At 53.8% G+C, this 13,425-nt stretch overlaps 1 protein-coding gene across 2 annotated transcripts in view; it reads right to left on the minus strand.

The window, feature by feature from the left end:
* CPAMD8 (C3 and PZP like alpha-2-macroglobulin domain containing 8) overlaps positions 1 to 2,079 on the minus strand; it is a 65,290-nt gene extending 63,211 nt beyond the window's left edge. For both annotated transcript variants that reach the window (XR_013995213.1, XM_081077767.1), the window contains exon 1: positions 1,820 to 2,079. Coding sequence is in view for 1 of the 2 variants with exons in the window: in XM_081077767.1 (XP_080933893.1) it covers positions 1,820 to 2,049 (230 nt within the window). In the remaining variant the exon portion in view is untranslated. The remainder of the gene's footprint in view (positions 1 to 1,819) is intronic.
* Between the last annotated feature and the right edge of the window lie 11,346 nt (positions 2,080 to 13,425).

A 13,425-nucleotide genomic window follows, 5' to 3' on the forward strand; every position in this document is an offset into this window, starting at 1 on the left:
GGCTGGTCTCCGCCATGCACAGAGCATGCAATGACCCTGAGTACATACCTGTACTGTCCGGAGTACACTGTCACCCTAGGGACATGTGGTTACTATCTAACTCCAGCACCACCCTGAGCATGCAGTGACCCTGGGCTCCTATGTGTCCTATCTCGCTGCCACACAGGAATGTGGCCTTCTTTAGGACGGAGTCTTTTTGTCCAGATCCCAGCTAACCCCCAGGGCCTCCCATGGCACGTAGCATGTGCTGAATGTGGAAGAACATCTGGGAAATATACAATCCACGTGTTTGTTTTCCTTGGTTAGCCCTTATCCAGATCTGGGTTAGCATCTTCACCCAAAGGCCCAGAGGACCCGACGGAACCAGATGAATGTTCCCTGTGGGTTAGGAGCTGCAGCTGTCGGTATGCTCGCCGGCTGATCACGGTCAACCCTGATTCTGGGCTGACATTGATTTCTCTTCCTTTGGACCTGAGAAAGGTGGTTTGGTAAACTGTACACAGTGTTGGTCTTACAACAGTCTAAATCCATGCTGCTTTCTGAGGCCAGGGAATCCTCATGGAAAAACCACGCAGGGCACGGAAGTGAGTATCAGGGCTATTACTAAAACGAGTTCCATCAGGCAGATGGACCACAGCTCAGAGGCCAGCTAATCTGGAACCTTGAGTCGGTCAATGTCTCCCCGTATGGGCGGTTCCATTTCACGTAACAGTGCTTAAGATCCCGGGGTAAATTTAGTCAAACACTCTGTTTAAAACTCTGCAACAAAGGGACTCTGAACTTGGCCCTTACAAGGCAGGGTCTCTCATGTAGGGCCTGGTCATGCTTTGTGTTGGGGGATGGTCTGTGCTGTGCATGGCAGGATATTTAGCAGCATCTCTGGCCCCCACCCAGTGAACGTGACAACCCCAAAATGCCTCTGGACATTGCTGAATGATCCAAGGGAACAAAAGTCATGCCTTGGCTGAGATCGAATATTCCAAAGGGTGCCCCATTAGGACAAAAGTTGGCTGGGTTCCAACTTCGCAAGGCCCAGCGGAGAAGAATCCCATTGCCCAAAGTGCAGTGCGGTGTCTTACTTTTCAAACTGTGATCCCAAAGGAGCAGTGCAGCTGGAGGCGCTGCCGCCCACCCAGTCCCACTGGTGACCTGCTTTCTGGGAACTCCTAAACATGAGCTGCTTAGACAAGCCATCTCATAAAGACTGAGATGGACGAAGTGGCTGAGCTTGGGCCACTGGAGGCAGGCCCCCTGAACCCACAGCCTTGCAAGGCTCACCCAAACTTGGCAGGTCTGGAAAAATTCCCTCTGAAGCCAGCTCCTGGGAAATTCTCCTTAGCATCTAGTTAATTCACCTCCTCACTGTGTCAACCCACCAGAAGCTCTGTACGCAAACTTCAAGAAAAATGTGGAAGCCAAACAAACACTTCCTCCCCCACCACCAAGCCCTCCAAAGGAAGACGGAACGTAGGTCTCTCCTCCTATTTCTCAGCCAAGAATCTACCTCTTCCTTCACGCCAGGGACAACTTGAAATTGCCACCCCAAAGATAGCCCCGTCACACCAAGGGGCGCGGTGGGGTCGGGGTAGATCGCAGCCTGAGCTCTGGGGAACCCCTGTACCTCCATGGGGCCCCTTCTAAAGCCTCAGGTTGCCCCCTTTCCCAGTCCGACGCGTGGGGGTCGGGAGATGAGACTCTAGGTACCGCCCAGCGCGGACGCTGTGTGGCGTTGAACAGGTCGTTGCACCTCTCTGAGCCAGTCTTCGAGACCACCACCCCAGAAAGAGGCCAGCTTCCTCTGTCGCCCGGGGCTACTCACGGGGCCTGGGGCTGTGCAGCGTGCACGCCGTCCCGCGGCGAAAGCAGCAGCAGGAGCCAGAGCGGCGACCAGAGCAGGGCGCCCCCCATTTTCCGGCTCTGCGGAGGCGCCGCGCCGGGGGAGAGGGGCGGGCCGGGGTCGGGCCGGGGCCGGGGTCCGAGCGCCTCCGTCCCCGCTGCGCCGCCGGGGGCCCTTTGTTCACAGCCCCCGCGCCGTGCGCCCCGCGCCATGCGCCCCGCTCTGCGCCCGGCCAGGATGGGGCAGCCGGGACCAGCCCTCTCCCCGACCCGCCTCGGCCCCGGACCCGCCCCGCGCGCCCCGCCCCCGCCCCGCCCCTGGACTCATCCCCTCCACCGACTCCCCCCACTCCCTCCCGGGACCCGCCCCCCGCCCGGATGCACCCCCAGACCCGGCCCATCCCCTTCCCCTCATCCACCGACTCTGTCCGCCCTCACCCTGGCCCCACATCCTCCCGGGACTCGCACCCTCCCTGGACTACCCTCCCCACACCCGCCCTACCCTTCCTCCCACCCACGGCCCCTCTGTGGACCGGCCCCGCCCCTGCCCGGGGCACGCTGCGTCTCGGGGGCCCTCCAACACCTACCATGCAGGGCCCGCTGTGTCCTCCCCAACCACCACAATCCCCCGCCCCCGACCTGGCGACCTGTTGAGTGCAGGCAGCCTGAGGAGCTGAGTCATTTGGGGAAGCTAAGGCAGGCCAGGGAGAGAATCTTCCAGACCCACCGCTGTCCCCAGGCCCTTGGATGCCTGTCTTCAACTGCTGCCCTCTCCCCATCCCCCGCCAGGCCGCTACCTCTCTGAACCTCCTTTCCCCTCTGGCAAACAGCAAGGGTGGGCTGGCACCCCTTCCTCTCCCGATGGCAGGGTGTCCCCTCCTGCCCCTTCCAGTGTCCCCAGCTCAAAGATTGTCCTGCTGTTGTAGGTCCCTCGGGTGGGGGCACCTCCTTTCTATGTCATGTTCAACTCCTCTCCCCATCCCTCCAGTATCCCCCCACCAACTGGCCCAAGTCCTCTCTAGTGTTTATTGGAACCAAGTCCAAGTTCCGGGCTGTCCTGAGGCTGCCCTGATGAGCCAGCTTCATCCTCCTTCTTTGGGCACCCTGTGCCAACCCCCTGCCTGCCTTTGCTTAAACTCTGCCTCTCTGCCCTCCTCCTGTGCTGACCAATCTATTCCTGCTCCTCTGGAAGCTTTCTGCCAATGCTTCTGGCTGCCAGGCACAGTGGGTTCTCCAAGCAGCCTCCCCCGCTAGCCTTCTCCATAGGCTTTGGGTCAAGCCCTGGGCAGGCAGTGGGGACTTCACGACACACTGGACCTGCTGTAGCAGATGAGGTAGGGGCTATGTACGAGCTGGAGTTGCGGGGGGGGGGGGGGGGGCGGCAGGGTCAGTGGCAGTGCTGATAGCCCAGGAGGAGGTGCCAGCCTCCAAGCCCAGTCCACACTGGCACCTGGCAGGATCATGTAGGGAAATCCTCACAGTTCATGTCTGCCCTGCCCAGCCCGGCCCCTCCAGGGACCCCCAACGCCGCAAGGCCTGCCTGTGTGCAGGAGCAGCTGTGGGGAATGACCCTCGCTGCCCAGGAGGGCACAGTGATGATGTCTTGGGGAGCTGCCAGTCATACGGATGAAGCTAAAACTGCATGTGACCTCTGACCCCGCTAAAAAGGCCAGGGATGTGGCCAAAGTGATCTAGCCAAGAGCTTTCACAGCTGCATTGGTAGGGGCAGCGAACAGCCAGAGCAGCCTGCAGGGCCATCCAGGTGACAAGGGTCAAACAGATGAAGGAAGGAGGTGTCACGTGTGCGCCCCACAAAGCAGGGGAGGGAAGGTGCGGGCGTGGGGAGGGACAGCGGCAGAGAAAGGAATGCAGGGAGGTGATTTCAACAAGGCCCAAGGGCTTTCACCTCCCAGCTGCCTGGGGAGCACAGCTAGGTGCAGAGGGAGGAGGTGGTTGGGGATGGGGGATGGTCTTCCTGTACCCTGTGTCCCCTATGCTCTGACTTGATACAGGAGCAGAGGGCTCCGCACACAGCCAGCGTGAGCCCATTCCCAGGGCCAGGATCCAAGGGGGGCTTTAAGGGAGGCTTCCTGGCTGGCTGCGCCTGATCTCAGCGAAGACCACGGGCAAGAGGGCTTTCTGGTTTTCCCCAAACCCAGAGAGTCCAGGGAGCCAGCCTCAGTATCTTCTCAAGGACTTCAAGGTGTCCAGAAAACAGTGACAGTTGGCAGGAAAAGCTGCTCGGGAGCAAGGTACAAAGACTGCTGGGAATCTCCTAGGAGCAGGGAAGCAGCTTCCAGGGCCCCTTTACAGATGAGAAGAATCCGGGCTGGGAGCTGCCCAGCACTCTCCCTGCTGCAGGTGGACAGGAGCAAGCACTCACCCTCCCCAACAACGACTGAAATGTCTTGTGTGTGGGTGTGAGTGTGTGGGTGTGTGTGTGGGTGTGTGTCCATGCACACACCATACATGTGTTCCCAGTCCGACAGGGGCATGGGAGCCAGAGCACGGGATAAGTTTTCTGTGGCTGCTGTAACAAATTACCATCAACTGGGTGGCTTAAACCTCAGGACTTTAGACAACACACAGAATGGGACAAACTATTTGCAAATCATATATTTGATGATGTGTTAATATCCAGAATATATAAAGAGCACCTCTGACTCAACAACAACAAAAAGCAAGCAACCCAATTCAACAGTGGGCAAAGGCTCTGAACATACACTTCTCCAAAGAAGATACGCAAATGGCCGACAAATGTGTGAAAAGATGCTCAACATCATTAACCAGTAGGGAAATGCAAATCAGAACCACCATGAGATACCACTTCTTATCTCCACGATGGCATCATTTTAAAAACTAGGCCATAACAAGTGTTGGTGAGGATGCGGAGAAATTGGAACCCATGGGCACTGCTTATGAGGATGTAAAATGGTGTAGCTGTTATGGAAACAATCTGTCTGTTCCTCAAAAAGTGGAACATAGAGTCACCATGTGATCCAGCAATCCCACTTTTGGGTATATACTCAAAAGACAGAGCAATTGTAAATAAGCATTGGGCTACATAGAAATGTTTTCAGCAAAGCAAGCCATGAATTAGGTGTAGGGTTGCCAGAGTTAGCAAATAAAAATAATTATATTTGAATCTCAGATAAATGACCAAAAAAGGTTTTAGTATAGTATATCCCACGTAATACTGGGGAGGCCAGTCACTGGCTCGCCCTCTGCTTCCACATGGCTTGTTCCCGTCCTTCAGGTCCTGTCCAGGGGCTTCATCGTTGTGAAGCCCACCCTGGGGGGCTCGCGCAGCTGAGAGGCTATGCCTCCAAATGAGTCCCTGTAACAGGTGGTCTGCACCCACCCACCTCACCTGGGGGCTATGCACCCACCCAGTGCCCCTGGGGGCTGTCTACACCACCCACCTCACCTAGGGGCTATGCACCCACCCAGTGCCCCTGGGGGCTGTCTACACCACCCATCTCACCTGGAAGGCTATGCACCCAGCCATTGCCCCTGGGGGCTGTCTACACCACCCACCTCACCTGGAAGGCTATGCACCCACCCAGTGCCCCTGGGGGCTGTCTACACCACCCATCTCACCTGGAAGGCTATGCACCCAGCCATTGCCCCTGGGGGCTGTCTACACCACCCACCTCACCTGGAAGGCTATGCACCCACCCAGTGCCCCTGGGGGCTGTCTACACCACCCACCTCACCTGGGGGCTATGCACCCACCCAGTGCCCCTGGGGGCTGTCTACACCACCCACCTCACCTGGGGGCTATGCACCCACCCAGTGCCCCTGGGGGCTGTCTACACCACCCACCTCACCTGGAAGGCTATGCACCCACCCAGTGCCCCTGGGGGCTGTCTACACCACCCACCTCACCTGGGGGCTATGCACCCACCCAGTGCCCCTGGGGGCTGTCTACACCACCCACCTCACCTGGAAGGCTATGCACCCACCCAGTGCCCCTGGGGGCTGTCTACACCACCCACCTCACCTGGGGGCTGTGCACCTGCGGGATGAGTGCAGGGGCGTGTGTGTCTGTCCTAGGAGAAGGGTGGAGGTGCCATCTGTAGCCCTTCTTACCATCACCAGAGCCCCTGGCATGACTCAGAATCAGACACTTCCAGGGACCTTTGTCTCTTGCTTAGGTTGCCACCCGGGCCCAACCATTCATTCCTGGATGGCTCGTGTGAGATGAGAACAGGAACCCGCCTCCGATAGCACTCGGGCCAGCTCCGAGGTTTGACAGATGAGAAAACTGAAGCCCAGATGATTCAGCCCCAAATGGGCGCCCTGGCCATTTCTGCATTCTGGGCATACAGGCTGGAAATAAAAGCACCACAGTGAAGGCCCTGGCCCACCTCAGCTCCGCCTGCTGCTTGTGTCCTGGGGAAGATGCCAGCTCAGTGCCAGGAATGTTCCAGACACACCCTGGGCCAGGAAGGACTGAAGAGGCACCAGGCGGCCAGCAGCTCCAAACCACACTCTAAGGCTGGGGAGGAGCTCTCACCCTCTGTTACCCGTGGTGGACTAACGGGGCCCTGCAGGGATCCGCAGGGGGCAGGGCCTGAGACGGCCGCCTGGCCAACCGCGTGTCCGACCCAGGTGTGTTGGATAGGTGTGGACAGCCCCCAAGCGAGGTGGACGTATGTAGACACTCCTCGGGTAAGGTGTACAGGTATAGACAGCCTCCGGGTGAGGTGGTCAGATGTAGACAGACCCGGTGAGGTAAACAGGTATAGACAGATCCTGAGTGTGGTGGGCAGGTGCAGACAGTCCCAGGTGAGGTGGGCAGGGGTACTCAGAACTCTGGGTAAGGTGTACAGGTAGAGGCAACCCACAGGCGAGGGAACTGCTTCCTACCCTTCTTCTCTTATCCTGAGTCTATGGAAACCACCCACCAGGTGAACCAGGTGCTCAAAGATGGACCAGGTGGCCCAGCCCTCAGCCGCTCACAATATTTAGGAAACTCAGTTCGAACAGGTGAGTTCTGGAAACTCTGACAGAAGGACTCACATCAGTGGGGACCAGAAGCCAGGACGTAAAGCCGCCCCAGGGTGTAGTTGATCGTCCACGCAGGGCACCTCTTCCCATAGTGCAGGTGGGAGCCGCCCAGGTGTGGCCCAGGGCCAAGCAGCCGGGAGCAGGAGGCACTGCCTTCCACAGGGCTGCTTTGCAGGAGACAATTCATTATTCCTTCGTGCAAACTTTCCAAGGCTCTCGCTCCCTCCTGGCTCCCTAGGCTCCCACCCCACCAGGGGCACTTGGCCTCCCACTGCCCTGTGAGCCGGGTGGACTCACTCCCGCCTTCCCCAGCCCATCTCTGGCCTTGTCTCCTGGGTGGCAGGTCCAGAGGGCAGACCCCAGGCCTTGCCCCCTTCTTTCTCTATCATGGCACTCTTTTTTTCACAGCTTTATCAAGATATCATTTACTTCCCATCAGGTTCAACCACTGAAAGTGTACAATTCAACAGTTTTTAGTCTATTTATAGAGTTATGCAACCATCATAATAACCTAATTGTAGAACATTTCCATCACCCCCCAAATGGAGACCCATCCCCAAGAGCATTCACTCTCCATTCCCCTCACAGCCCCTGGCAACCACCAATCCCCTTTCTGTCTCTATGGATCTGTCTTTTCTGGACATTTCATATAGATGGGCTCTTGCATCATGTGGGCTCTGGGGACTGGCTTCTTTCACTCAGCATGATGTTTTCGAGGTTCATTCTAGCGGCACTCTACGCAGCCTCCCCAACTTGGTGGAGGAAACCAACAGTGGTTCTGCTGAGAACAGGGAAAGTCCCCAATGTCCTTGATGTGAGAAAGACTAACAACAATGACAACAGTGTAAATAACAATAACGGTTGGCCTTCACGGAGTAAACACCATGTACCAGGTATGAATCCTGTTATTTTTTTCTCATAACTGCCTTGAGCAAGGACGACTGCTATCCCTGGTCCTCAGGACACTGGGTGCCAAGTGACAGAGCCGAGATCTCACTGCCCCCCACTCTCCCTCATCCACATTCCCAAGCCACAAGCCTTCCTTCTGCCCTTGTACTCAGCAACCTTTGCATGGCCTATTCCTTCCTGGTGAGACATTGGCTGGCAGCCCCTCTGCATTTGCAGGGGTGCCCCAAAATGGCAGCCTTGGGACTGAGCCCTAGGCAAAAAACTTGCAGTAACTTAAATCTTCTCACACACACACAAAAAAAAGATAGACAAGGCACTGCTTTTCACTCTAAAACAGTGAATAGTTTAGTTCACACTAAACTGTGAACATCTTTAAATTTGTTTAAAAATTCTCTATTGGTACACACTAAATTTTGCATTTCATATCACAGTTTAAGTCATCTGCTGACTGTTAACTATGCCAGAACAGTATAACTAAGTTCCCAATTTAAATGTACAATCCTCCTATTAAGAATTAAATCTCTAAGAAAAAAATCTCTTCTTTACCATTAATAATCCACAAAATGATCTGTTTTATAATATTGCGATTAATTTGCTGTTACGAAAATTTTGTCAGTAAAATACTAAGTGCTGTTAAAATTGAGGGTGAAAAACAGCCTGGCTTTAGTAGTGAGCTGAAGTGTGTCCCCCCAAAAAAATTATGTCCAAGTCCTAATCACTGCCCTGGAACCTGTGAATGTAATCTTATTTGGAAATAGGTTCTTTAGTATCCAGGGCTCAAGGCTCACCTGACGCCTCACTGTCAAATGAGACACGGGAATGTGTGAGATGTAAAGACATGGAGGATGGGATGAAGAAGAATTACAGGAAAAAACTCAGAAGAAACCCGGAGTGTACCCCAAGTAACTTCTCCCCAGTGTGTCTTCTCTCCAGCGACTGGATCACAGGCCTTTAGAAAGAACAACATATAAAGGTTTGTCTCTCTATTCATGGGATACCATGTCATTTCTCAAGTCGTATTGCATAAAATGTCTTCAGAAATCTTTACGAAATATTCTGCTTTGTAATTGCAGAATAATTGCAAAGTGCTTTTGCTCAGCCACTGCCTGGGTCCCCCTTGGAACGCCACATTTCCGTTCCCCATCCTGTTTGTCCCTGACAGCACTCTATGGACGATGTTTCTAACAGCCTCATATCCCCATGTCTCTCGAGGCAGCTCTGGAAGGCTGGTGCGGATACCAGATACCGCTGTGTGACTACACAAATTGCTGGCCCACAGCCAGGTCAGCTCTGGACCCAGAGGCCACAGGCTTCCAGCTCTTCAGGGGAAAGTGTGGTGCCGACAGGAAAATATGTGTTTAGTTTGTAAGTTGAGCTGACCCACTGCAGAAGTGATGGAAGAGACAGTAAAATGGAAACCCGTGTGGTCATAATGTTGGCAACGCTCCCAACTGGGCTTTGCCTGACAACAGGGCGGGCGCGGTCCTAGGGGGCTCTGCAGAGAGCTGATGGACGTGACCCACGACCCTTCTGCCTTCTGAAATCATCAAGCATCTGCTGAGTGAGCTGTTTGGGAATGGATCCCAGGCCGAGTTCTGGGAGGGAGCGGGCGTGGGATGGGGGGCGGATAAGGCCCTTTGCATCAGAACACACATGAGTCATTTTTAATCAATCACAAAGAGGAAGAGAAACCAAATGCAGTTAATGAATGCTCACACGCCACGCTGGGATGAAACACTTTTAGATGTTGGGCGGGGTGATATCTTAGCCTTGGAGACGCCTGAAATGAGAATGGCCAAGAGAATGGCCAAATAAATAAGGTAATTTCCGCACAATGAGATATCAGGCAGCTGACAATAAAAGCAAAGGAGCCATATATGCTGACCCGGAAAGACAGGCGATAGATTGTTCTATGAAAGAAACTGCTGCAAAAGTGGTCTGTATTAGTTTCCTGTGGCTGCTGTAACAAATTACCACCAACCTACTGGCTTCAAAACAACACAAATGTATTCTTTTACAGTTCCGGAGGCCGAAAATCTGCAATCAGTGTCACTGGGCTGAAGTCCCGGTGTCAGCAGGGCTGCTTGTTTCCGGAGGCCCCAGGGGGGATCCGTGTCCTTGCCTTTCCCAGTGTCTGAGGCTGCCTGAGTTCCTTGGGGCATGACCCCTTCCTGCATCACTCCAACCTCTTGCTTCCATTGTCACATTTATTACTTCTGTGTGAACCTGCCCTCTGTTTCCCTCTCATGAAGACACTTGGAATGACTTTTAGGACCCACCTGCAAATCCAGGATAACCTCCCCATCATCTCAAGGTCCTGATGTAATCACGCCTGCAAAGTCCCTTTTCCCATAAACATAACATTTGCATGTCGATCTGATAACCGAGGCAGCTACTAAGTAACTCAAGGGTGGGAAGCATATACAGCGTGGAGACTCTGGACAAAGAGATGACTCGCTTCCCAGGTGGGACATGAGCAGGATGGCACAAAATTTCATCACGCCACTCAGAATGGTGTGCAACTGAAAACATGAATTATTTCTGGAATTTCCCATTTAATCTTTTCAGACTGCAGTTGCCCAGGGGTAACTGAAACCTCGGAAAACGAAACCGTGGATAAGGGGGTCATTGCTGTACAGAGAGACTACTGGCCGGGAAAAGGCAGCATTCTCAAGAAGCCTATTAAAAAGTGAGAGAAAACCTAAATGACTCTATCCCACAGGTTTCCCACCAGAACCTTGCAACTCAGCACTGGGAGGGGGAAAGAGAACCACAGAGGAAGAGGAAAGATGAACGCTGGCCTGGATCCCTGGTGATGGAGATGAGCTGGCACCAGCATTTGCACACACATCTGATGTGGGCCGGCAGGAAGGGCGCCCAGGTCTGAGTTCCGGGTCCCCAGTGGCCATGCTTACAGTGCAGGCAAATGCTCTAAATTGTTCAGGGTCGGAGGTTCATTGAACTAATCTTCCAACATCGGGGGTCTCTGCAATTGCTGAGGGGGTACTTCCTGAACTGCCTGGAACCCAATCAGTTCCAATTAGCCAAAAGGCAGGAATGTGGGCTGGGGCCAGAGCAGGGGGAAGGGCTTCTCTGCAGGGGAGGAGGCCCAGCCTAGGCTGCCCCGTGGAAACAGGCCACAGGGAGGAAAGCAGGAAACCCAGGCCTGGTGGTCAGTGGGGGCTGCCAGGGGACCTAGCAACACCACCCTTTATAGTTAATTCCATCATTCAAAGGCTACATTTCAGGAAGCCAGACAGAGGACAAATACTGCATGATTCCACTTTAGACAAGGTCCCTGGAACAGACAAATCCACAGAGACAGAAAGTGGTAAAAAGGTTCCTGGGGCTGGGGGAGGTGGATGGGGAGTTAGTGTTTAAAGAGCAGGGAGTTTATGTCAGGGGGAAATGAAAAATGTGGATACAGAGAGGGGTGATGGTTATACAACACTGAATGCTTTTAAGGACACCTATTATACACTTACAAATGCTAAAATTGTATACATACGATGTTATGTGTAGAGTCTATCACACTGCATTCTTTAATGGAAAAGAAAACAAGAAACAAACTGGGCACTTGGGTATAGAAGCCAGCTTCCTTGGAAGTGGCTGTCACCGTCCTGTCTGTGTGGCACTGATGTGCAGTCCCGGGAGATGGCACCATTTGTCGCACAGCCACTGGGAGCCCAGCCTCGGCTCCACGGCCCCTCACCCCCACCCCCATTCACAGCCATTCCTCAGGGATAAGTAGAGTCTCTGGTGTGCCCACACGTACCTATCTTGGCCTCCTGGCCGTGGCAGGTCCTTCTGAACCTGAGCCTGAGTTTCTGGGAGGTGACACTGTCAGGATCCAGACTATTCCTTCTACCTTATTCTAATGATGGCCCAGTCCAGCTCTAACTGGTCACATCAAGGTGTTCTTGCACACAAGGTCCTTTTTCCCCCGAATCATCCTGGTACCTGCACGTGATGGCCGCAGCTCCTGCCTGGAATCAAGGCAGCAAGGAGTGTGAGCCCTGCTTCTTGCACAGTCACTAAACAATCTTAGGCCTGAGGAACCCACCCCCCATCTGTGCAGTGAAGGGGTCAGTCCAGGAAGCAGGGATGGTCCCTGGCACCAAAGCCAAGCACCCTCCTTCTCCCAGGGAAGCCCCTTCGTGTCTCTGATTAGACCCTGCATTAGTTTCCTAGGGCCACTGCAACAAATAGCTTTAAACAACAGAAACTGATTCTTACGCAGTTCTGGAGGCTGGAGTCAAGGTGTCAGCAGGGTTGTGCTCCCTCCAAAGTGTGTGTCTAGGGAAGGATCCTACCTGCCTCTCCCAGCTTCTGGGGCTTCCAGCGTTTCTTGGCTTGTGGCCGCATCCCTGCAATCTCTGCCTCCGTCTTCACATGGCCTTCTCCTCTTCTCGGTCTCATCTCTCCTCTGCCTTTCTTGTATAAGGACATTTGTCATCAGATTTAGGGCCCACCCAGATACCTCAAGATGAGCTCATCTCAAGATCCTTCCCTTTATTACATCTGCAAAGAGCCTTTTTCAAAGTAGGTCAGTAACCCCCAGGTTTCAGGGGGTCAGAGTGTGGGTGTAGCTTCAGGGGGGCTGCCATGCACTCCATGACAGCCCCCAAGCACATTCTCCCTGGAGACCAGGCTGAGCTGTAGCAGTTCTCTGGACCAATCTCATTCTCTTTTATCTCCCTTCCAGGTAGTACCCCAAACAGACTCATCATTCTCAAGGTGCGGACATGCTCTTGGAAGGCCAACAGCCCCAGAATAGAAGCCTCCACCACAGAGAACCAACACTCGAATGTTCCACATGACAGCTGGGCAGTCTGGACAAGGCTAAGTGAGAGTCAAGAGTGCTGAGCTGAGCGGTTCCAGGAGAGAGTTGGGGCTCACACCTCCCCCCAGACAATGCTGGTGCAACACCGAAATGGGAGAAAAAGTGAGCTACGTTGTTAGGAGCCTAGGAAACTTGACTCAAAAAGATGCCCACAACATTGCAGGGTTACAAATGTACAATCCCACTCCACTTTGTCTGAAATTGGATTAGAATTATATGCTCCGAACTGACAATCGTGCCAGACTCTCCCTGGTGACCACTGTGGATGATTTGTAAGTCTCCTCTGATTATCTCCATTTTCTGCAATGAACTTATGAAAAGAAGCGCACTAAGATATAATAAAGAAATACTAAGACACTAATATAATCTGTGAGCGATGATACTTTATTTGTTTTTTTTTTAAGTAGGCAAAGACATGAACAATTTCATGGGAATTGATGGTGCTAAACAGAAGTGACCAGAGGGCTGATAGGAGTGGACGCTGACAAGCCCGGGGACTTGCTGCCCCCTACAGGTCGTAGGGAGAATTTCCAGCACCGGGGCCAGAAGCTAGAAGATGGAGGGCTCATTAAGGGCAGACAGTAGGGTTAGGTAAGGCTCCTCTGTGCAGTGCCCTGATTTCTGCAAGCCCACTTTTCCTCATCTCCTGAAACACCTAGCCCAACAGGGGATCCTCAGCGATGCTTTCCTCCCCCACCCGCAGCCACGAGCCAGGGCACCGTCCACTTTGGTCTGTTCACCTCTCAACGGACCTGCATGTCGTCCCCAGCCATGGGATGTCACATACGTAGGTAAAAGTCAAAAGGTAATAACAGATCCACTAT

This window comes from Rhinolophus hipposideros (genome assembly GCF_964194185.1).
Source record: "Rhinolophus hipposideros genome assembly, chromosome: 16".
NCBI lineage: Eukaryota > Metazoa > Chordata > Mammalia > Chiroptera > Rhinolophidae > Rhinolophus > Rhinolophus hipposideros.